This window comes from Alosa pseudoharengus, unplaced genomic scaffold (genome assembly GCF_046254945.1).
Source record: "Alosa pseudoharengus isolate Yale_2024_CS ecotype anadromous, Long Island Sound unplaced genomic scaffold, YU_APseudo_1.1 YU_APseudo_1.1_scf_2, whole genome shotgun sequence".
Classification (NCBI taxonomy): Eukaryota; Metazoa; Chordata; class Actinopteri; order Clupeiformes; family Clupeidae; genus Alosa; species Alosa pseudoharengus.
The window spans coordinates 31,261,136-31,283,001 of record NW_027468663.1 but is presented as its reverse complement, the minus strand read 5'-3'; the positions used below and the strand labels follow the sequence as shown (position 1 = coordinate 31,283,001).

The following is a 21,866-nucleotide window of genomic DNA, read 5'->3' as shown; positions in this document are numbered from 1 at the left end:
AAAAAGTCAATTTTCCGTGGAATTGCCCTGGTGTTCAACAGCAATCTGTGATGTGTTCAATAATTATAAGTAGGATTGTTTACAATGAATTTATTTTTGTTAGTTGAGACAATGAGCAGCTAACGTTATTAGTTTCACTTTGAATTGTGTTCGCAATATGCTGACATGTTGCATGCAAATGGCAACACTACAGCAGCCTCCTTCCTTGTGGCTATACTGTTGCGTTAAGATTGGGAACCATACAATCACTGATTTTTGAACAACATTGATGAAACACAATAGATTTCATCAACCACATTGGTTTGATGCCTCTGCAATGCAACACTTTATTTATCAAATGTAGACTACTGCATGTTGCAGAAGTTGGTAAGAATAAGGAACACTGTTATTGTTGCCACAAAATACTTTATTCTGATATATTCTAGGTAATATTGACCATCACCAGTGAGGAAGTCATAAAGGGCTGGCAGACAAAAGGAACCATAAGCTATACTAAACATAGAAAAGGTGTCACTTCACTTCACATTGGAGATGTAAATGTTGGCCCCTAGCAATCTGATTTGGCTCCTATATATTTAGGGTTTAGGAGCAAATGGCTCCTAGGGACTATATTAACCATAAGTTAATCACAACCAATCACAACCATTGAGGCAGGCTTAACATAATAAGATCAAAGCAGTTTAAAAAAACAAAAACAAAGCTCTTTTGTTGAGATGTTTTTCCATTGCTCTGTATGTAATCTCCTTCATTGCTCTGATTGGTTATAGGTCTATCCAATTGCGTCCAGAGGCATTTTGATCGGCATTGGTTGGTGACGCCCCTTGGAAATGGGAGATGAATGAAGCTTGTCCAGACCCAATCTCAATTTTAATTGAGATAAGGTGTGGTGCTAACGGGGCTAGACAAAAGGAAAAATTGTCAGATGTCAGATAAGGTTATATGCCTGAATACCCATCTGGCACGCCAGAGGGCGGCTTGACTGAATCTGCAGCTGACTGTCTGAATTAAATAGGAAGAGCAGTAAAATAAATGTTGTTTTTGGTCATGGTCATGCAAGCACAATTAGAGTGAAGGGCATTAGGGTGCTTACCCAGGGGAAACAAATCTGCAATTTAACAAGCTAGTGCAGAACCAGATGCCTGTAATGCTCTCACCATAGATATATATGCATTTATATGTATATATATCTATGGCTCTCACAGGCACACCACCTCTGAAGTCCACCTCACCAATAAGTAGACCAAAATCCTCTAGATATTATTCTGAAAATGGAACCAATGTATCAAGTCCCTCATAATCAATCTGGATTTTAGTGGCTGACATCTAGTTGGACATAGGCAGTCCACTGACTCTTGCCTACAAGCAATTCTTCTCATAAATTATTAACTTGTGGACCAAGCAGAAAAACAACCAACACAAACAAAACTAAATAAAAGATACACATGAAAATCATAAGATGCAATAAAATTAGGAAGTCCCAACCAGCCTGCTGTCTGGCTGGGTAGGTGAACATGCAGTGTGGCAGAGTTATATCTCAGGACTGACAGTAGATGTCCGTTTGCACCTAAAGAGGGCAAACAATGCCCCAGACAAGTCCCTGTACCTCAGTCCGTACAGGTACGGAGCCAGGGCTTTGGGCAGGACCAGCAGCACATTGCAGACTACCATCGAGACCCAGAGGTTGGCGCGCAGGTCCAGCACGCTGTAGTGGCAGTAGAGCAGCAGCTCGATGACCAGCAACAGTATTGGGCAGAAGGAGAGGAACAGGTGCAGGTAGTGGATGAGGAAGGTGCCCCTGGCACGGGACGAGCGCTCGCCCTTCCACATGCTTGTCTGCCGTGTCTGCCAGCACAGCACCAGGTAGCCCGAGAGCACCAGCAGCAGGATGACCAGGATGCCCGTCACCGTAAGCAGCATGGACGCCTGCAGGAGCCGGGAGTGGCTGACCGTCAGAACCAGGACCAGCGGCAGCGAACAGATGTGCATAGAGCAGGGCGCCGTGGCATGGTACCACAGGAAGGCACCAACCGACGCTGCTGGGAAGAGTGCCGACAGCAGCCAGATGGTAGCGATGGCGCCCCGGGTGCGCGAGAGTGGCCAGAGGGCCGGGTACCGCAGCGGCGCCAGCACGGCCAGCGACGTGTCCAGCACCATGGCTTTTGCGCTGAGGATGCCGGCCATGTATAGCGCCCCCAACAGGAGGAGCAGGGTGGCACAGGCGTAGTCGGACATGAGCACGCCGCCCACGTTCAGGCAGGTGCTGAGCATGTAGACGGACAGGAAGAGCAGGTCACTGAGCAGAGCGTTGGCCAGCAGGAGGAAGCGGGTCTGCTGGCGAAGGTGGACGCCGGCCAGCACGCGCACCAGTATCAGCGGCGTGGCCAGCCCCGACGCCAGGAAGCCCAGGATGGGACACACCTGCAGCAGCCGTGAGTGGCGTTCCGGCAGGAAGATGTTCCACTGGCTGGCAAACAGCTCCACCTGGCTCTGGTTCGAGGTGTTGGCGCCCAGCAACACGCGACTGTGCTCCTCGGCGAACCCCGAGCCATTGTACCAGTTCCCAAATGCGCACAGCAGAGACATGAAGAAGTCCCCGGCTTCCTCTATTGTTGACATGGACATTACGCTGCTCGGAGCTGGAGCGCCCATTCTCACATCCTGTGCTCGCAGCTTGCGACTGACCGGTGGAAACACGACTGCTTCAGTTGGCTGGGCAGACACACACTAAAGCTTAGATGTTCAGGTGACAGTAGGACAGCAGGGATTGATTGAACAGAGCTGCATCTTGGTGTCTCCTGGGAGACACATGCTTAAGTAAACATCTATGAAGAGTGCAAATGGACACAAGTGTTGTTTTCACCATTACAGGATCAGGATGGGCCTGTGGGGACAGAAGTGGCACAGTTGCATAATATCAATGATTCTGAGGCTGACACTGAGGAATATAGATACCAGACTTTTAGTTGCTTTATTATACATTATTTACAAATGTAAGATGATATTACAATATGATCATATTTTACCATGACATGGTTCACCAACATAAATACAGGCAATTTCAATGGCAGTGAAAAGTTGAAAAGAAGATTAGATGGCATATTTATATGTTGACATTTATTGTTCCACTTTTCAAGTTTCTTTTTTTCATTATTTTTTACTGAGTAATTATGAATGCACTTATACAAGGTCTGTTTCATATCACGACTAGTTATGTACCTTTAGTATCATCTGTCTTTACACTACAAACCCACAGTGGAGTAACCACGTCCATGCCTTGAATTCAGTTAATTTGGTTTTAGTTTATTTACCTTTAACATTACCATTACAGTAGACATGGTTTCAGAGCACTTCACAGAGTTGAAGTACTGAAGTCCACAAGGTCAAATAGGCAAGGGAAATCTCTTTTTTTAAAAGTGAGGAACTCTGAGCAGAACCCAGTTTAGTTGGGGTGCCTATCTGCTTGAGACTGATTTTAGGGGTGCTGTAAACCAGCAATGTTGAAGCCTTCTGTCAAACTTGTCCATCAAAGGTCTTCACCTTTACACCTTCAGTATGCAGTGCTCATAAATAACAACTGACAGGCAGGGATGCCCATATTTCAGGTGGCTGTCTGGCTGGTTGATATAAATCATCATTCCGAGCAGAAATTGTTGCTGCTGATTACAGACCCATGGGGAGTCCCAGTGGCAATTTTTCTTTATTCATCTATCTCAATGAAAGCCATCAAATATTAATATGATGATTCAGCTAAAGCCACGAGGAATCACTTACAGCAGTGGCACCGGTATCAACATGACATGAGGCACAGTAGCACAACACAACAACACAGCCTGTCTGCAGCCCAAACATCATGAATCATATAAGTATGGGTTCAAGGAGAGGCAGTTCAGTGTGTGTGTGTGTGTGTGTGTGTGTGTGTGTGTGTGTGTGTGTGTGTGTGTGTGTGTGTGTGTCTGGTTAGGACACCGTGCTGACCTGGCTAAGCTGGCGCCTCTTGAACAGCAGCTGCTTGAGCATGGTGTAGATCTCGCGGTAGCGCAGGCCGTAGAGGAGCGGAGCGCAGGCCCGCGGCAGCAGCATGAACACGCTCATGTTGACCATGTTCACCCACACGCTGGCCTGGCCCTCCATCTGGTGCCTCTCGAACAGCGCCAGCTCCACGATGAACACCAGGCCCGGCACGAAGTAGAGCAGCAGCAGCGTGCCGTGCGCCAGCATCGTGAGGCGCGCGCGCGAGTAGCGCTGGTGCCAGATGCCCGAGTGGCGCGTGACGGCGAAGAGCCGCGCGTAGCAGTAGACGATGAGCAGGAAGCAGAGCGCGGCGCCGATGGTGAAGTACATGTGCACGCCCACCATCATCTCCTTGCCCAGCGCGCCCACGGTGATGAGCACCAGGCAGAGGGGCAGCTGACGGGGCGCGTTGTCCTCCAGCAGCTCCAGAATGATGACCAGCGAGAGCGGGTACAAGGCGGCCAGCAGCCAGAGGGCCGCCGAGATCTTGCGGGCGCGCGCCGGCGTCAGGAGGCTGTCGTAGTGCAGTGGCCAGCGCACGGCCACGTACGTGTCCACCACCATGGAGGTGACGCCCAGCACGGCGCAGCAGTAGGCCGTGACGGTGGCGGACAGCGCCACCTCGCAGGCCACGCGCAGCAAGGCCACGCGCAGCACCGCGCATGTCACCATGGCCATGTTGACGCAGGCGAAGGCCACGTCGGCCGCCAGCGTGTTGGCCAGCAGCAGGTAGCGGGTCTCCTGCCGCAGCGCCGGCGACCACAGGATGCAGGTCACCAGCAGGGGGTCCAGCAGTAGCGTGCCCAGGGTCAGCAGCACAGTGGGGATGAGGAAGAGCTCCATGCGCTCGCCCGCCATGCCGTCCAGCCACTTCTCCGACACGTTGGCAATGATGGCGTAGGCCATTTAGATGGCAGCAAGCTGGGAGTGACGGCTTTCTGGCAGTGGAATGCATACACAAGCTTGTTCTCTTTTAGGCCCTGAGAGATGTCGATCTCCTCAGATATGATCCTCTAAACCCTTAAAAAATAGAAAGTGAGATTTTGTGGAGAGCATTTTAAACTTAAACTTAAACTTTGAAATATTTGAAATAATAAAGTCAAATAAAACATAAACATGGGTGTTTAACAAAGGAAGCAAAAACTATTGCTGGGATGTCATGGTTCACATGTAAATATGAGTCAGTTATTGGAATGCAAATTTTCAGTCTGTTCTGTGAAAAGCCTTAATGAACAATAAACATGACAGCTGCTGTTGATAGTGTTTCTTATCATGCATCTGATTCAACATTTTCTTTTTTATATGTAGTTTTTCCTATATAAACTAGGTTACGTAATTCATGTTTTACACAGTAAGTGACATTAGTCATACTAAATTACAGACCCAAACAATTTAAACTCACTCCATCAATTTACAGTATACCAGAGCTATGGTTCACACAACCAGAACAATTAGGTTACTTCTCTTTATTTCTGGCTGGTGGTTTACTTCCATAGTCTGCAGCCAAGGAAAGATGGATCTTGTAGTATTACTTCATTCCAAGATCCTCATACTGAGCTTCAGATATGTTTGGCGCTGTACTGTATTTCTCCACAGACTGGTGTGGGTAAGGGCAATGCTGGATAACTAATGGTTGTTGATTGGAAATGTAACATTACTAATATTGTGTAGCTAATATGTCTTTGAAAATATTGAATTGAACAGTTTTTCACTGTTACAGAGTATTATTTAGTCTTTTTTAGTTCTTAAGAATTGTTTTTATTATCTTGCAAACTTATTCAGTGATTATTTTGTACAAAATGAACACCTCTTCAATATGTATAACTTTTTTGAAACATTTTGAATTATGATTACAGTCACATCTTCTGTCTGTTCCAACACTTAGCAGTTGTTTTGGTGAAGATTATTGAACGGCAGAGTGCATATAACAAATAACAGTGTCTGGTTCGCATGAGCAGAAGCAAAACTGCTTTGTAGAAAATGGGCTGTCCTACTTACAAATGGCAAATATCACACTGAAGTTATAGGCTTTCATAATCTGTTTGACTTTCTAGACCCATATGTTCCAATGTCTCATCAATTTCAGTCTAAGGACAGTAACCCCCCGACACACACATAAAAATTGACAACATTAAGAACAAGCAGAACTTATTGACAAATGATCGATTCAGACAAAAAAACAGGACACACTCACATCCCCACCTTGTTGAAATGGTGCAAACAGAAATCCTGCTGAGGTTCCTTCCCGTGTCTCTCAGAGTTCTGCTGCTTGGGGGCCACCCGCTGGTGCTGCTGCCATGCTGTTGGTGGGCTGGTCGGTCAACCATTAGTCTAATGGCTCTGTAAATCAATACTGCCCAGCCTGCCATCGCCACACTTTATCAGTCCACAGACACACTGTTGACTCATAGGAGATAATGCAGCATGATACACCTGAAAAACCATACACGTATGCCATGGTAACGCCGTATCTCAGAAAAGAGCTCCAAACTCCCGGCGGACCCCCCCACCCCCTTACCACACATACACACACTTCCATTCAACCCCCTTGCGCAGGCTGAGAGTTTTTTACAATTTGTTGCTTGCCATCAGACTGATAAGAACTCATATCCTGTTATAAACTACTTGTTATACAGCTTGGCATTTTCTTTTATGGTAATACTCACAAGCCCACAGAGTGGCATGTCAAACCTCCATGTAGTGGTTCTGGTGAGATTGGCCATACTGGAACAAGTATGAGAGAACATACTCATTAATATTGTGGGTGAAAGGTCACAAGCACAAAGCTTCAAGTGTGTAACCAGGTTTCTGCGTGGTGTGAAGCCAGTGAGGTCATATATTAATGTTTTTTCAAATGTAATCATAGCTTTGTTTTTAAACAATGTAGTGGCATAATGAAACGACTTGGGGACCGGTACATCTTTAAGTGCTTTACATGACTAATTATATTAAAGCAAAAGGTCAATGATTCAATATCGTCCAGAAGTCATTTATTGTCTGAAAGCTACATTCATGTTCCTGTGTGTGACTTGACAATGCCCTGAATTTGAAGGATGAGGCAAAAACTGGATTTCAGCAATAAAGGAGTGGACTTTATTTTCTATAAGAAACTAAACAGTCCTAACAGAAACAGGATTGTCCTTTGATACTGAATTCACCATAGATCTCCAGGGACTCATTTTTTTCTTTTGGTCTTCACATATCCCAACTGTCCCATGCTTCCCCTCTTGAAGTCAGTCAGATCCTCCTCTGCCTCCTCCTCATCCTCTTCAATATCACAATGCTCCAGCGTGTTGCCTTTCTCCTCGTCTTCTCGTGCAACCAGCTTGCGGAACACGTCCAGCTCCTCTTTGGTCGCCTTGGCGAACTGGGATAGGTAGATGTCCTCCGTGGCCGAGAGGATATCCTTCAGTTTGGGGTTGATAATGAGCGTCTGGCCCTTTTTGTCCGGTGTCTGATAGAAGCCCCTGCGCTCCAGGAAGCAGTGCCTACAGCGCAGCTCCTCCATGCTCACCTTGAACAGCTTGGCCTTCACCATCTCTGCTTGCTTCACCCCCATACGGAAGTAGGCATACTGCAAGCATGGGACAGGACCACAATAGTAAGTCTGTGTCTGACTTTTTTTTTTTACCTAGCGATAACTAATTGTGAGGACTGAATATTTTAGTCATTTGTGAGGACTACATAACCTCCTGGCAGATAATTTATTTGTGAGATCCATTAATACTATGATAAATGAGATAACATTCATGAGGTGTATGGAAATCAGCAATTCCACTTCTGTATGGTAAGTAGTGTAAAAACCATCTTTATAGAAGTGATCAAAAGAAAAGAAAAATAGTGGGCCCACCTGAAATTTATGCTCAAGTTCATTGAGGTCCTCCTCTACCACCTCAGGAGAATCTCGAAGAATCTCCCGCATTTGTTGGGCGGTGAAAAGACATTTCGTTCTGATAAACTGGACCGCCGCATTCACTCTCTTGGCAGGAATGGTGAGGATGTGTGGATAGTAGCTTATCACCCTCTGGATACTGCCTGGATAAGACATACGAGGGCGTATTATGATATGTTCCACCTGTTTTCTCAAGAAACATTTGCTTAAACATTATCGTCCCTGAGGAATTGCCAACTCACCTTCAACAAGCCCCAGTTTCCACAAATTCTGAATTCTTTGTTGCACGACTGCTCCCTTCTCTGTGTACAAAGCTGGACATTTATCAAAGATCTTGACGATGCTGGAGGCATTCAGACCCAGTGCCAAAAGGGCCGTGATCGTAGAGGTGTCATGCGTAACAGACTTTCTTCCCAGAATTTTGGTGGCGCCTTCGTACACCTGGTCAGCCTGTGTTTCAGTGAAACCCATATCAAGCAGAGTTCGTAAAGACAGCTCACTTCCATGTCGCTGTGCAGACGCTCTTGAGGTTTGAGACTCTTGTGTGTGAGAGCACATTCGACAGGCATATGCCAGCTGCCGTGCATTCTGCTCGACAAGAGCAGACTTCAGGGCAAAACCAGGAGACAACCTTAAACTCCATCGAACAACCTGCATGACAAAACGCAGGGTTACGGACAATTCTGCTGAACACCTTGAAGAACGCTTGCTTTGTAAACAGGCAACCTTCACAATCGCTGCAGTTGTGGTTTGCCAAATTAAGACGAATAACTTAAGCGGCGCTAATATAACTTAATACAGCGACCAATAACATTTCTAACCCCTAATAGTTACCCGGTACATAAAATCTCTCTCTACCGGCCGTTACCTGATGTCCGCAAGTCCGGATCATGTTCGTCCCTCGACAAAATATTTTCGGTTGAAACACGAACAGCAAACTACAGTTCCACCCTAGCCCGGTACCCTATGTTGGAAAATACCGTACATTTCAGTGAACTGGACTGATCTTACAAGAAAGCAAAATGAAAAATCCGCCTGAATTATCATTTTTATTGACAGACTGTACTCGAGTATCATAATTGTCTGTAACACATAGCACATTCAGTAAATTCAGTTACATTTTTGGAAGCAATTTTAGGCATGGGAAAATAATAAGCTGGATGGGTTAAACCTTTATTCATATAATAAATATATATATATATATATATTTAAAAGATTAAGATGCTTGAATACAAGTGAAATACAACAATTTAAAATGCTAATCCACTTACAGCCATAAAATTACTGTACACATTTTCTTTAAAAACACCATAATGCAAACTTGTGGAAGGCTTTGTGGAGGCTCTGTGAACAAGGCTTGACCACAGAGTCACGTGCCATCTTTCATCCAACAGAATGTAGAAGTAGAATTTTTTTAAATTGCCTTGTGTAATTAAACATATTTAAAAGCCTCCATTCTGCTGACAACACCCATTTAGTTACAAAATAAGTAAATCAAAAAGTACCTCATAAAGAAGATGTATCGTACTTTGTCCTATTATGACCATTTTCATCATCAATATATAGGCTAGCAGCGATAATCCTTCACCCTGCACTACCATCTGATAGGCAAATAATGGAAAGTCTATGCTCCTGAGTGTTGGGCTTGGGGATCCCGGTGTCTCTTAGGATAGTCTTTTACACCACAGGACCAATATGCTCCCGTAGGTGCACGGACGGAGTGTTACAATCACTTTGTCATCAAAGAGGCCCGAATATCTGCAATACATTTTTGCATTAAACATGTTTTCTTTTGTGATTCTATTTAGCTCGAGTGTCTTGACAGTGGACCAGCCGGGTCGAGCGTTTTCAGTCATCAGAAAGATACTTTTGAAGCTCTGCCTCCAAGGCAGCCATGGATTTGTGCTCTTCCTCATCTTCCTCTTCATGCTCATCTTCGAGCGGGGTATCATCGTTGAAACGGAGATGGCCCTCCAAATTGAGGGATAGGACATCATTTTCATGAGGCTTTAGACTGGTGTCCTGGTGATTCTGCGAATCTGTCAGAACAACATGTTATTTAGTCGCAAGAAACAACTGATAAAAAAGGGGAATATGTAAATCTTATCTCTGTAGTTTGTTGGTCAATATTATTGATATAGGCATCATTAATAAGCGTGGAAATCTTTTGTGGACTTTCATGAAAATACTATAATGTAATTTTTGAAAAATTGAACCAAGTGACTGGTTTTGCCATGGAGAGTCATATTTCACAAAGTTTCATGACTTCCAAAACTTTCAACAAATTCTTGAAAAAAAAAGTTCAGAAAATTGGAACTTTAGAACACCATAACTTTTCCAAGACTGGGAAAGTGAACCCTGCATCCTGTCGGACCCAGGAGTGTGGGCTGCAGTTCCTGCCCTAACTCACCGTGGCTGGCGGGCAGCACCTCGCTCCAGCTGTACTCGGCCAGGTTGATGGGCTGCCGAAGCCAAGGCTCAACAAGCAGCTCCTCCAGGGTGGTGCGCAGGCCTGGCTGGGGCTGCAGCAGACCCTCCAGCACGCCACTCAGTCCTGAGGAGAGAGAAGCCAAAGCTGTCGGAATGACTCATCCATCAACTCACTGACTGTGTTGATTTCATGAATGAACGAATTAAAGCCTACAACAATTACATGAATTAATAACTAGAACGTATGAATGACTGACTGAAAAAAACTACAAGGAATAAATTAACAGTTTGAGTGACTGAGCAGAAGATCCTGCAGCAGGCCACTCAGGTCTTACAGTATATTTTACAAGCCATGTCCCAGACGGACTCCCACAGGGCTGGAAAGTAATTGTGTCCCAGTTGATGAAAAAGTTGAACCATTGAAACAAACGAACCATTCCATCACAACACGAATATGGGGAATGCCATTTTCACAGAATTACATAATTTGTTACTCAATCAGAAATAAATATAGGCCAACACTGCTTCAGAAGGTTTAAGTAAGCAAAGGTCTGCATAGAGTCTTTTAAGAGGATACAGCCTCCTGTAAAATAGCTCAGTTTATTCTAAGGATGAGGATGAGTTCCCTCTTTCTGGGCAAGTACCAAATCTGTTGACGTAAAATCTGACATTTCCCTTTGACATTTCGCTGGGTGTTCTCTGACTCTTACCAGAGGATAGGGGGAAGGGGGGCTTGAGTTTGGCCTCCAGTGTCTCCTCCACACTGCAGAAGGGGTTCTCACCGAAGAGCAACGTGTACAGAAGCACCCCTAAAGACCACATCTCCAGCTCCGGGCCCTCATATCTGCAGCACAGACAGACGTAAAATAAACACAAAATAAACATCCTTCAAGAATGGAGATGTGCAAACACACAGACACCAATATTGCCGATGCAATTTTTAACCCAGTCAGTGAAAACTGCAAAGTGCTCCCAAAGTGCAGTTTTCACTGACTGGATTAAAAATGGCATCGGCAACATTGGGTTGCGAGTTGTTTCTAGACTGAACTACTGATACACTATTGGAACTAACGCACCCACCAGGCATGGAGTCGTTGGCGCGATACCCTGTTTGCCCTATACCAAACACACAGACACACAGAGTACACACCCAGCACTTCATCCCTCAATCAGCCAACTTTTACTCTCAAGTGATTTTTTCAATGTAATCAGTGTGGAACACAAGCAATGCATACACTAATTTAAAACAAATGCACTTGAGGGTTAGAGTGGCTAGGTTTCCCACGCCTAAAATGCCACTAAAATGATCTCTACAAATAACAATAACTCAAGTTTGAGTTAAAGTAGGGCTTACGGGTTCCCTTGCAGAACCTCTGGAGAACAGTACTCCAGGGTGCCACAGAAGGCGTAGAACAGTTTTCCAGGCTCCATCACTGTAGCTGAGCCAAAGTCAATCAGCTTGATGTAGAAACTCTGATTGATGATGATGTTCTCATCTTTGATGTCTCGGTGAAGAATACCTTTCTGACGCAAGTAGCTTACTGCGGCTACCAACTGCAGAGATCAAATAACAGTGGAATTGTAAAACTCATAAAGTCAAAACAAACACAACACAGACCTTTACATCTATATGTACACAATATTTCCCAGTTACCCGTAGTCATATGTAATATACAAAATATAACAGAATCATAACAATAACCATAAACCTATACAAACGCGACACTGTAAGGAGACTTAATTAGTTAGATAAAAGGTTCCGAGTGACGTATACACACAGCTCACAGATTTGATTACAGATTTGATTGGCACTCTCTTAGTAATACTAACAGCTTTATCTAGCACTCTATTCTATGTGAGTAGCACTTATTGGTGCACAAACAATATCTTGGTGGCACTGTACTTTTATTATATCTTGACTGTTGTGAGTCGCTTTGGATAAAAGTGTCAGCTGCATGTAAATGTAAATCATTGGTGTATCCCCTTACAGCTGTTATTTGTGTTCACCTGCCCCGCAAACATGAAGAAAGGGCTCTAGTTGTGAGTTATCTGTGAGTTGTATTTCTAAGCTCTGCATACCTGTCTGAAAATGAAGCTGGCCAGAGGCTCGTCCAGACATGGCTGCTGCTCGATGAACTCAAACAGGTCCATGCCATCGCCGTGCTTCTCCATCACCATCTGGAAGAACAGCTCGTTCTCAAACACGTCCAGCACCTGGGAGAAACACAGCAAGGGACATCAGTGGCAGTCCAACATCCAGTGCTTCAGAGCAATGTGGTACACAATCAAGACAAAAACAAACAAACAAACAAACAAACAAACAAACAAACAAACAAACAAACATCCAACAGCTCTAGAGAACTTTATCCAAAATGTTTACATGAAAGATCTGGCATTTTTCAAAAATGAGTTTCACACGTCTCTCCGTCCCACCTTGACGATGTTGGGGTGGTCCAGCCGGGCCAGGATGGCGATTTCCTGACTGACACTGCCCATGTTGGGGTCATCCACCCAGCAGTCGCTCACTATTCGGGCTTTCTTAATGAACTTCACCACCACCTGAGGGGAAAAGGAAGGAAGCACAGGAACCAACTCAATGTCAACTAGATGTGGGTGTGATCTGCTGATAACCAAATCTCATTGAAGCAGCCCTTTCACCTTCACTGTTCATGACTTGACTTTTCATTTACCTCGCGTTGGGGCTCTGTTTGCCCTGTTGGGACTTGTTTTTCAGATAATGACTGGCAGACAATACATTATCCCTGACATATTTCATGGGATAATGATATAAATGACTATATGAAAATTTTACCCGCTGTTTTAAAGTCATCATCTTACAGTCTTGAGAAATGCGCAAAAACAAAAAAACTCAATTCACCATCAGGATAAACTCTTCAGTGAATTCATTAGTGACTTTTCTTCCTTGCTGACAGTTTGAGCTCTGCCTTCTACCATGCTTGGTCTCCTTCTACTTGTGAGTTGCCCACCTTGCGGCAAACATGTCATCAGCTATATTATTAATATGACAAATTCTTATCATGAGGAGGAATTCTACCGCATCGATAGTGATACGATATGGCACATCTCTAGTCTAAAAGTCCACTGTAAGCTTATGTATAAACAAATCACTCATCAATTCATGGCAAAGGTCTTCATATTTAGTAATTTCTCTATTCTGTCACGGTACTTCACAAAAAGTGTAGGATATTCCGCTGCGCTTTATATGCCTGGAGCTGCTATAATTTAGACCAAAGCATGCTGGCCGCATCCCCTCTCACCTCCTTGCCATTGTCTCTCCTGCAGGCCTGCCAGACGAAGCCGAAGGCTCCTTTGCCCACGGCGCGCAGTGGTCTGTACTCGTCCTCAAACTGGCCCTTGCAGGCCTGTGACTGCTCCAGGTCAGCGGTGGAGCGAAGGGCCTCTCCTTTACACGCGTCCCGGATCGCCTGTCTCACACACAGACACATACACACAAAACAACAAATCAGAATTACAGCCATTTTACTCTTTATCCTGGCACTAAGTGCTTATTAACACAACAGAATACAGCACACTGACCAACACACAACACTCAAAATGTTCAACTATGGATTTTAGATATACTCCATAGTCAACTGTACATATCTGTATATACTGTTAATACTGCACATCTACTGATTTTTACTACTCTTAGACTGTTACTGTCAATACAATGCACATACCTGTACACACTGTACATATCTGTCTATATTGTTCATGCTGCATATTTATCCATATTTATTCTGCTCTTATAATGTTACTTAGCACCTAGAACACCCAGACCTTCACAATTGTACAATTGGGAGTGGGTCTGGAATGGTTCATTGACTTAAGACTTCCAGCAGGGGAATAACTAGCAGTGCAATTAGACTTAAATTGGTACATTAAACTCTTACCAAATTGTTTCAAAAGTCTTGTAAACAAAGGTTTTCAATGCAGTTGTTTACTCAACTCCAAAGAAATACACGTCCATGTCGGATTAGCGATTGTATTTGCGTGCCCATGTTTTAGGGACATTGGAAATGGGATTCAATGGCCTCTTGGCCAGACGGACCTGCAGAGCAAATCCCAAATTTGCCAAAAGTTCGTATGGGTATTCCTTGGCTAAATGTTACTGTTAATACACTGCAGATGTCCCTACTTGATTAACTGTATACTACTGGCTACACTGCACTGTGTCATACACTGTTTACACTGCACTACCTGTCTATACTGTTCACATTGCACTTTTCTGCACTTCTGGTTAGATGCTAACTGCATTTCGTTGTCTCTGTACTTGTACGCTGCACAATGACAATAAAGTTCTAATCTAATGTAACCTAATCTAATCTAAATTTACAAACGGACACACTTGCATGCATGGTGAATTTAAAGCTGCAGTTGGCAAGATTTTTTTGAACATATTCACTGAAACCGACACTATGCTCCGACAGAACAACATAAATCAGCCGGTTTTAGAAAAAAAAACCCACACTTTTACCTCCACCTAGAACCTGTTATTTGTTTTGCAAAAATCCACAGCTCCCGGTTCTTCTGGTCCAATCAGAGCAGGGCTGTGTGAGAGCTGACTGTTAATCAGTCTGGTGCGCACTGACGAGCACAAACTCGATGAGAGGGTGCTCGGTGGTAGTGGGGGAGGGGGATGAGAGTTGTAAACAATAAAACTTTTGGCTAAGTCCCCTCAACCTGTCAGACTTGCCAACTGCAGCTTTAACAGGAGCTCATAAGCGCAAGTTTCTCAGGAAGTGAAGTTATTAAGTTGTACTGGAGCCTGACCTCCCCTAGGCTGTAGCTGGAGGCGTCCTGTGGAGAGGCCAGGCTGCTGCCTGTGTGCTGCGGGCTCAGTGGCGCCCCCTGCTGATCACCAAGGGGGAGTCTTCCGGTCAGCCAGATGCAGAAGAGGGGACCGCTGTCTGGGAGGGTAGCCCGCCGGATTTCACACTGAACCTCTGCAACAGACAAACAAGCAGGGTCTGGGTTAAGCCTTTGACTTGACCTGCCTGTGAATAGGGATGACCTAATATTCAAAGCATTGCTGAAACTTTCATCTCAGTCTTACAAATTAATGTAATATTTATTTTCAGACATCCAGTATGCTTTATGTGCCACCATAGGGATTTTTTTTGTCATCCTTCAAGGCTAAAATTGAGGAAATTAAAGTCTGCACATAAAGTGGGTACACACCAAGTCTGGTTCCATCTCTGTGGTAGCAATTCCCTTCAAATCGTCCCTCCAGTATCTCACTGTTTGAGTTGGTCTGCGTTCTGTTCTGCAGCGCTGGAAGTGGCAGTGGTTTCTTTGGTGTTGATGTTGCTAGGTTGCTGCCTGGCAACTGTTCACCTGGATGGTCAATCCTCTGGAGTTCCTGAACTCGGCCATTGGGATGTGTAGAGAAGGTGTCCCACTGCTGGGTGGGTCCAGTCCTGTCCTCCACGCCCTCAGCTCTGGAGTTTAGGGACTTCTCCTCCTCAGGGTCGGACTCCACCACGAAAGGGGATGGGGTGCGGAGGAGCTCAGTTGTATCGCAGGAGGCCTGGGAGAGGTTGAGGCGGTCAAGGTCGCCGTTGGCCCCGGGCAGCTCCAGGCTACCACTAAGGTCCAGCTCTCCCAGGGCCCGGGTCACCGCGTCCCCATTGGAGTCGATGTCCAGCAGGCAGCTGCCCGAGTCAACAGGGGCAGAGGAGGGTGCAGGAGCCGGTGGGTGGGTGCAGTCCAGGCGATCTGGGCCTGACTCGCCGGCCCACTGCTCGCAGAAGCCCGAGGATGAGCGGCTGCCCAGAGAGATCACCTCGAAGCTGGAGTCCTGCAGTGCATCATGGGAGGCCGACCCCTTCTGTCCCTGCGCCCGAGACGGCCCACGGGGCTTGGTCAGGGCCTGCTTGGTCTCTGTGGCTGGCCAGGCAGAGTGCCCGGCCTGATCTTCAGAGTCCGAATCGGTCTCCTCTGGGCCTCTGGAGGGCCTGTGGCCCCACACCTCCTGGGACTCGACCAGGGCGAAGGTCTGCAGGAGAGCCTGCGTGCTGTCCGTGTGCTCGCTCAGGCTGGAGGAGGCCGCCGCCGCCTCGGCTACCTGCCTGAACAGCTCCACCGTGTCATCTGGCCTGATGGGCACACAGCACAAAACACACACATCCACTGCAGTGCAATGCAAACATGACGAATGACATTCAGCACCAGGCCTGAGAGGCACAGTATTAAACAGACCTTTATATCTTTGGTAACAAAGCTAATCCATAGAAAGCTAAGGGGCAAAATCGAATGTAACTTATTTCTGCATTTACGCTTCATATATTTAAAGAGAATCATTTTACCCGTCATCATGGGATAACTCATCTAGTGGATCTGTGGATTTGTTCTGCTTTAGATTTACTGTCGCACTTCAGTCAGTGACGTACATCGAGTGATCTATGGACACGTCTGATGTGTGACTGTCCTACAATCTCTTGCCTTTAACACAGTCCTATTTCACAGACATGTGATGACAGAGGCAGATGTAGGTTTAATCCTCTACCTGTCCAGCTGTGTGGAGGTGGCCGCCGGTGAGGTCATGGTGGATGGGACACTGCTGGGCACCTCCAGCCTGTCCGTGTTCCCAGTAAAGATCCGGCCCTTCCCTCCAGAGACCCTCCTCTGCAGTGCCTGCTGGACCATGGCCATGTCCCCAGCCAGCACTGTGTTAGGGTCTACAGACGGCCACAAGAGCACAGATTAAGGTTGCGTCATTTTTGAAATAAATGAATTCATAAATAGAACTATTTGTCTGAGATGATGTCCACATGACAGACAACATCAGACAGTCATAATCCAGCGGGAGAGAGGTCAGCTCATAAAACCTTGTGAGTCATGACAGCACTCACCATTAGTCTCCCGGCTGCTCTTCCCAGTGAGTGAGTCACTAGAGAGGGTTACTGCACTCCCAGGTGCAGGGTTAGAGTCACTACTGGGGTCTACATATGACAGAGAGAGGTGGTAAAACAGAGAGGTGCAAGGCCGTTTTAGTGGGAAAAAACTACACTGTGCTACAGTAACCTAGTGTCTAGTATGTGAGTACAAGGTACAGCGTTAAAAGCTATTATAAGGAAAATAACAAATATAAGAGTACTGCCGAAGCTGCAGTATGCTACAGAGACCTACTGTGGAGGGTGCAAAAGCCATTCTTGGAATGAAAAAAATGGTCAAGGTAAGGTATTAGGTTGATATTGAGCAACTGGCTACATCTATGCAGTGAAGAGGGTGGATTGGGAGTGTGTTAGTGGATTCTGTACCAGAGTTATTACTAGCAGGATCAGAGGTGTCCTCGTGCTTGTGAGGCACTGGACTGGTGCTGTGGTCGAAGCTCTGCATCCACTCGAAGAACCCCGGCATCAAGAAGGTCACATTCTGCACACACAAAGAATGCCAGTGAACATGACTGTACCAACACATCACTAGTTCTGTTCATAGTGCATTTCATCTTTAGCCAAACCTCCAACATTGCCTTTGTAGAACAAACCCATGATACAAAATAAACACTACATTTATTAAATCAGGACTACGTTTACCACCTCTCAAAACAAGAAAAGCCAACAGTCATATTTATATGCTGTGAATGCAAGAGACAGTTCTGTTTTAAAACAATATTACAACTTACAAGGCAACCCATGACTTTTAGTACACCAGTACAACACAAAAGTTTTATTTGGATAACTGTACTTACCTTTCCCATTAGTTCAGACTTCCTGTACCCAAAAAGCATCAAGGCAAAGTAGTTGTTGATACTATGTATACATCCCTCGGGAGAGAGGGTAAGCAGTCCACTGAGAGGAGCAAACAGCCACACAGTCCCAGAGTACACCAGCCCTGAGCCCGGAGACGCCAGGCTGTGACCACAGTCCTCTCCTACAGTAAGACAACACACAGAGCGCCAAAGAGCATTTTTATGGTAATGATTAACTTCAAGGACCCTAATTTGAATGATGAGCAGAGTGCAAAGGCTTAAGTCACAGCAGTACAGCTAATTTAATAACTAAGCATAACCAATTTAACACCATTAGCAATACCTTAACTGCAAACACTGATGAGCCAGCACAATGCTCCCCTATGCCACACAACAGCTATACACACACTGCTATATCTTTGGCTATATTGGCAAATGCAATTTGGCATTTGCAAATACTGCTGCTTTAAGCAGAATATCAGAAGGCAATGGCCATGTGATATTACTGAAATGCTTGAAGAAGCCTAACTCTACCCGTATTGAGCGCAAGAGAGGAGCTGAGCTGTGGTTGTTCAGGGGAAGAATCTGACGAGCAGAGATCTGCTGAGCCGTATGAGACACGTTTGGCATCACTGCTTCCTGTGGCGACTCGGCTTCCTGGGTGCCCATTGGAGACGGAGACCTCCAGCGGTTTCCCACAAGCCACTGCACCTTTAAGTCTCACACAGAGAGGCAAAGATGTGCCTTCCCGACCTCTGGTCCTCAGTCTCTGCACACGGTGCATCTGCAGAAAGGGTAAACATCATTAAATAATTCAATACGGTCTGCACCTGTAAGAAATGAATCAGATAACTGCATCTGTAAGGTATTCCCTGAGATAATTAACATTTCATGAGCTTCTTTTCAGCTGACTCGTGAGTTTCAAGGAGTTCATCCCTTTCAGGCAACTACAGAGATGAGCACAATTATCTGTCAGGGAAGGCAAAAACCGCCCCTCAGTGCAATAGGAGTAGGCCTGTTTCTCCACTTAAGATGGAGAGACTGATTAGCTGGCACTGATGAGATCTGACCTTGGGCAGGGGCCGGCAGTGGAGGGGGATGTGCAGCGATGGCATCAGCTCCATGATTGACAGCCCTGTCAACTCCTCGGTATGCCCGTAGCCGCTGAGATGGGCAAAGGCAAGGTCACAGCTGATGATGCTCCCCTGTAATGACAGAGCAGATCCCAAGATTAGTGAACTGGACCAGAGCCGGCCAGGATGGCTCCAGATCCAGCTGTTATGGTCTGTGTGTAGGCTTTACCAATCTACCATATCTTGCTCTATACATTTTAGCACCCTGACAAATTCAGTTTACCAATCTAGTCCAGTGCACCTATAGCTCAGCAAATGACCGAGTACATTTGAAATGTTTTTTGACAAAGTGCATCTTTAGTCACAGTGTTTTGGAAAATAAGTCCTGCTAAAGCTTCATGGTGTACAACATGATTTATAAACACTTCACATTTCTGTGTTGTATGTCTGCATGAAAATAAACATTATAACAAGCACTGCAGCATATATTTGTTGCCCACACACATTTGGACAAGAGCCATCGTCAGAAGAATCTCAAATGTAGGTTTTGGCACTGCCTGTGCGAACACATGCCCACACAAAACTGGGAAATGTGAACATATTCAAATATTTGTTACTCTAAATCTGCAAAAGCCTACATTTTCCAAGAAGGAGACATGAGCTGACATTCTCTCCACTGGCTCCAACAGAACCAAGCAGAGGGTCGGGTCATGAGACTGCCTGCAGGTCCAGACAGACACAGGAAGCTCAGCTCCAGACTTGCTCACCGCATCAACCTGCCGCACACACACACACACACGCAACTGTAAACAAAAGTTTTTATGTGCATGTACAACATCCACACATAGATGTCCTTCCATTCTAAAGCCATATACAAAGGCAATCAATTTGGTTACTGTGAGGGGATTATAATTTCTTGCAGCAGCAACCTGTAAAGTCAGTCAAGGTCATGTCTTACCACTTTTCCTGAAATCGTGAGCACATTTCCATCAGTATTCAGAACGTCCCCCGTCAATGCATCCTCTGGGCTCTGTCTAGTCCTCAGGATGCTGGACAGTCTCTGGCCAACCAGGTTATTCCTGTTAATCTCCAGCAGCTTGCAAGCCTGCTCATTCACTTCTAGTATCTAGGACACAAGAACACAATGACAACACTTTAGTCAAACTAACTTTATAGACATCAATTTATTTTTAAAACAGTATAGTATGACCTTTTTAGTTTTGGGGCTGGTACTGTACAATTTGAAAAATCTGCATTAAACACACTTGTACCTCTGTGGTTTTGCGATTCACAGTGAAGGCAGCCGTGTTTGGGTTATGCACCAGAGAGTGTTCAGTTGACCCCGAGCCCTCAGGGGCCAGCTGCCTCAACAGTGTAGCGTCCAGCCGGCTTGGGCTCAGCTCAGGATATCTGGGTGGAGAATCTAGGTGATGCAAGTTGGATATATGCAGGTTTCTCATGGCCACAGAGCTATGACCATTCTGGGAATCACCTGGATAGAAAAGTGCATAAGGGTTTCAGGTGAATTAGGCCAACACTACTATGTAAATGTGAAGGATCACTTTTCAGTTACAAATGACAAGTTACAGTTGTTAAGGGACATTTTCATCTGTAACGGTTCTCTGTAGAGGTCTCACCTGTGGAACCCTCGCACCATCGCAGTGAAAGGTTCTTTTTGACGGCGGGCCTTAACGCACACGGGTATGATCTATTAAGGACAAAGGAATCATCTGCCGAAGCTGTATCAGCATCACTGCCCGAGGCCACACAAAAACTGTCACCTCTGCCATTTCCCCAAGGGTCTTTTGACGAGGAGCACGACAGTGACATTGTTTGCTGAAGGAATCAAAAGAGAGCAGACACGGCTTTAGAGGTCGACGTCTTGTGTTTACATTTCCAGCGGATCCGAATACAAAGGTGGGATATGGCAACAGGACACGCCTCTCTAAACAGGTTGCAATTAAACTAGATTAGAACTGCTAGCAAGCTATCGCTACGCATACACAACTGTTTTCAGTTTTCAGTCTCCATTCTTGGAAATGGATATTAAACACAATCGCAAAGCACGTTTGTTAACGTTAACTTGCCATGCCAACCTGGATATCTCACATTGGTAACCTGTAAAGTTAGAGGGTTCACAGATAGATGTTTAAAAAAACGGGCTACATTTTGCCATGCAACTCACCTTGCTTGATGTATCGTACGCGTTAATGTTAACAATACCAGGTTGAATCTCAATTGAACAGGTAACAAACTAGCTTGTTTAGCTAGAGGGCAAGTAAATGTAGTTAACATAAGCCAGCTGGCTAGCTGGTCTAAGATAGCAAACAAATGAGTGGAGGGCTAAGTTAGCTTACTAGCCTACTGATAAATGACAACGACCCGCCGCTAATATCACCAGTTTTTGTAATTTAGAAATGTACAGGTAAATTGTATAGAACTAAACAAATGTAGTTAAAACACTGGCTCAAATATTGCAGTAATTTTCATACAACCGCGGTCTGTAGTGTTTGGCGCGCGGGCACTCTTGAGTATAATAAGATTAGATGGGACAGCCAATCAAAAACTAGACTTTTGAAACCAGAGAAGCGGTCATCCAATCATAAACCTTTAAGGGTGGAACGAACGCAATGTTTGGACCAAATAATTTCAGTTTCTATAGAGATAGAGGGTTACTATTTACATCATCATTCTGATTACAAAGTATTTCCAAGAACAGCCTTTTCCTCAGGCTTAGGTTTTTCTG

At 45.3% G+C, this 21,866-nt stretch overlaps 4 protein-coding genes across 4 annotated transcripts; all 4 read right to left on the bottom strand.

Moving 5' to 3' along the window:
* Window positions 1-1,527: 1,527 nt before the first annotated feature.
* On the bottom strand, window positions 1,528-2,673 carry LOC143133458 (putative G-protein coupled receptor 148). The gene has a single exon (XM_076293221.1). It carries the CDS (start codon window positions 2,647-2,649, stop codon window positions 1,528-1,530), a length of 1,122 nt encoding a protein of 373 aa, XP_076149336.1. The 5' UTR covers window positions 2,650-2,673.
* Window positions 2,674-3,957: 1,284 nt separating this feature from the next.
* On the bottom strand, window positions 3,958-4,920 carry LOC143133457 (putative G-protein coupled receptor 148). The gene has a single exon (XM_076293220.1). It carries the CDS (start codon window positions 4,915-4,917, stop codon window positions 3,958-3,960), a length of 960 nt encoding a protein of 319 aa, XP_076149335.1. The 5' UTR covers window positions 4,918-4,920.
* Window positions 4,921-7,081: 2,161 nt separating this feature from the next.
* On the bottom strand, window positions 7,082-8,807 carry mterf4 (mitochondrial transcription termination factor 4). The gene is made up of 4 exons (XM_076295927.1): window positions 8,772-8,807; window positions 8,146-8,554; window positions 7,862-8,046; window positions 7,082-7,585 (listed from the first exon to the last, which is right to left on the bottom strand). The coding sequence occupies exons 1-4, from the start codon at window positions 8,793-8,795 to the stop codon at window positions 7,187-7,189; spliced, it is 1,017 nt and encodes a 338-aa protein (XP_076152042.1). The 5' UTR covers window positions 8,796-8,807; the 3' UTR covers window positions 7,082-7,186.
* A 131-nt stretch (window positions 8,808-8,938) lies between these two features.
* On the bottom strand, window positions 8,939-21,626 carry pask (PAS domain containing serine/threonine kinase). Its single transcript, XM_076294536.1, has 20 exons — window positions 21,306-21,626; window positions 20,758-20,956; window positions 20,392-20,612; window positions 20,079-20,246; window positions 19,759-19,896; window positions 19,118-19,252; window positions 18,582-18,831; window positions 18,048-18,229; window positions 17,617-17,731; window positions 17,209-17,298; window positions 16,863-17,034; window positions 15,536-16,452; window positions 15,128-15,300; window positions 13,612-13,779; window positions 12,767-12,892; window positions 12,413-12,547; window positions 11,688-11,887; window positions 11,044-11,177; window positions 10,314-10,457; window positions 8,939-9,942 (listed from the first exon to the last, which is right to left on the bottom strand). The coding sequence occupies exons 2-20, from the start codon at window positions 20,948-20,950 to the stop codon at window positions 9,752-9,754; spliced, it is 3,852 nt and encodes a 1,283-aa protein (XP_076150651.1). The 5' UTR covers window positions 20,951-20,956; window positions 21,306-21,626; the 3' UTR covers window positions 8,939-9,751.
* Window positions 21,627-21,866: the final 240 nt, after the last annotated feature.

Coding starts and splice junctions, on each gene's coding strand:
- pask (XM_076294536.1), bottom strand. CDS start 20,950: ATGTCACTGTCGTGCTCCTCGTCAAAAGACCCTTGGGGAAATGGCAGA. Junction 20,613..20,757: donor ATGGTGCGAGGGTTCCACAG/GTGAGACCTCTA, acceptor TTTTCTATCCAG/GTGATTCCCAGAATGGTCAT. Junction 16,453..16,862: donor ACCTCCACACAGCTGGACAG/GTAGAGGATTAA, acceptor TGTGCCCATCAG/GCCAGATGACACGGTGGAGC.
- mterf4 (XM_076295927.1), bottom strand. CDS start 8,795: ATGATCCGGACTTGCGGACATCAG. Junction 8,555..8,771: donor TCCGGACTTGCGGACATCAG/GTAACGGCCGGT, acceptor TTTGTCATGCAG/GTTGTTCGATGGAGTTTAAG. Junction 8,047..8,145: donor GAAACTGGGGCTTGTTGAAG/GTGAGTTGGCAA, acceptor TGTCTTATCCAG/GCAGTATCCAGAGGGTGATA.
- LOC143133458 (XM_076293221.1), bottom strand. CDS start 2,649: ATGGGCGCTCCAGCTCCGAGCAGCGTAATGTCCATGTCAACAATAGAG.
- LOC143133457 (XM_076293220.1), bottom strand. CDS start 4,917: ATGGCCTACGCCATCATTGCCAACGTGTCGGAGAAGTGGCTGGACGGC.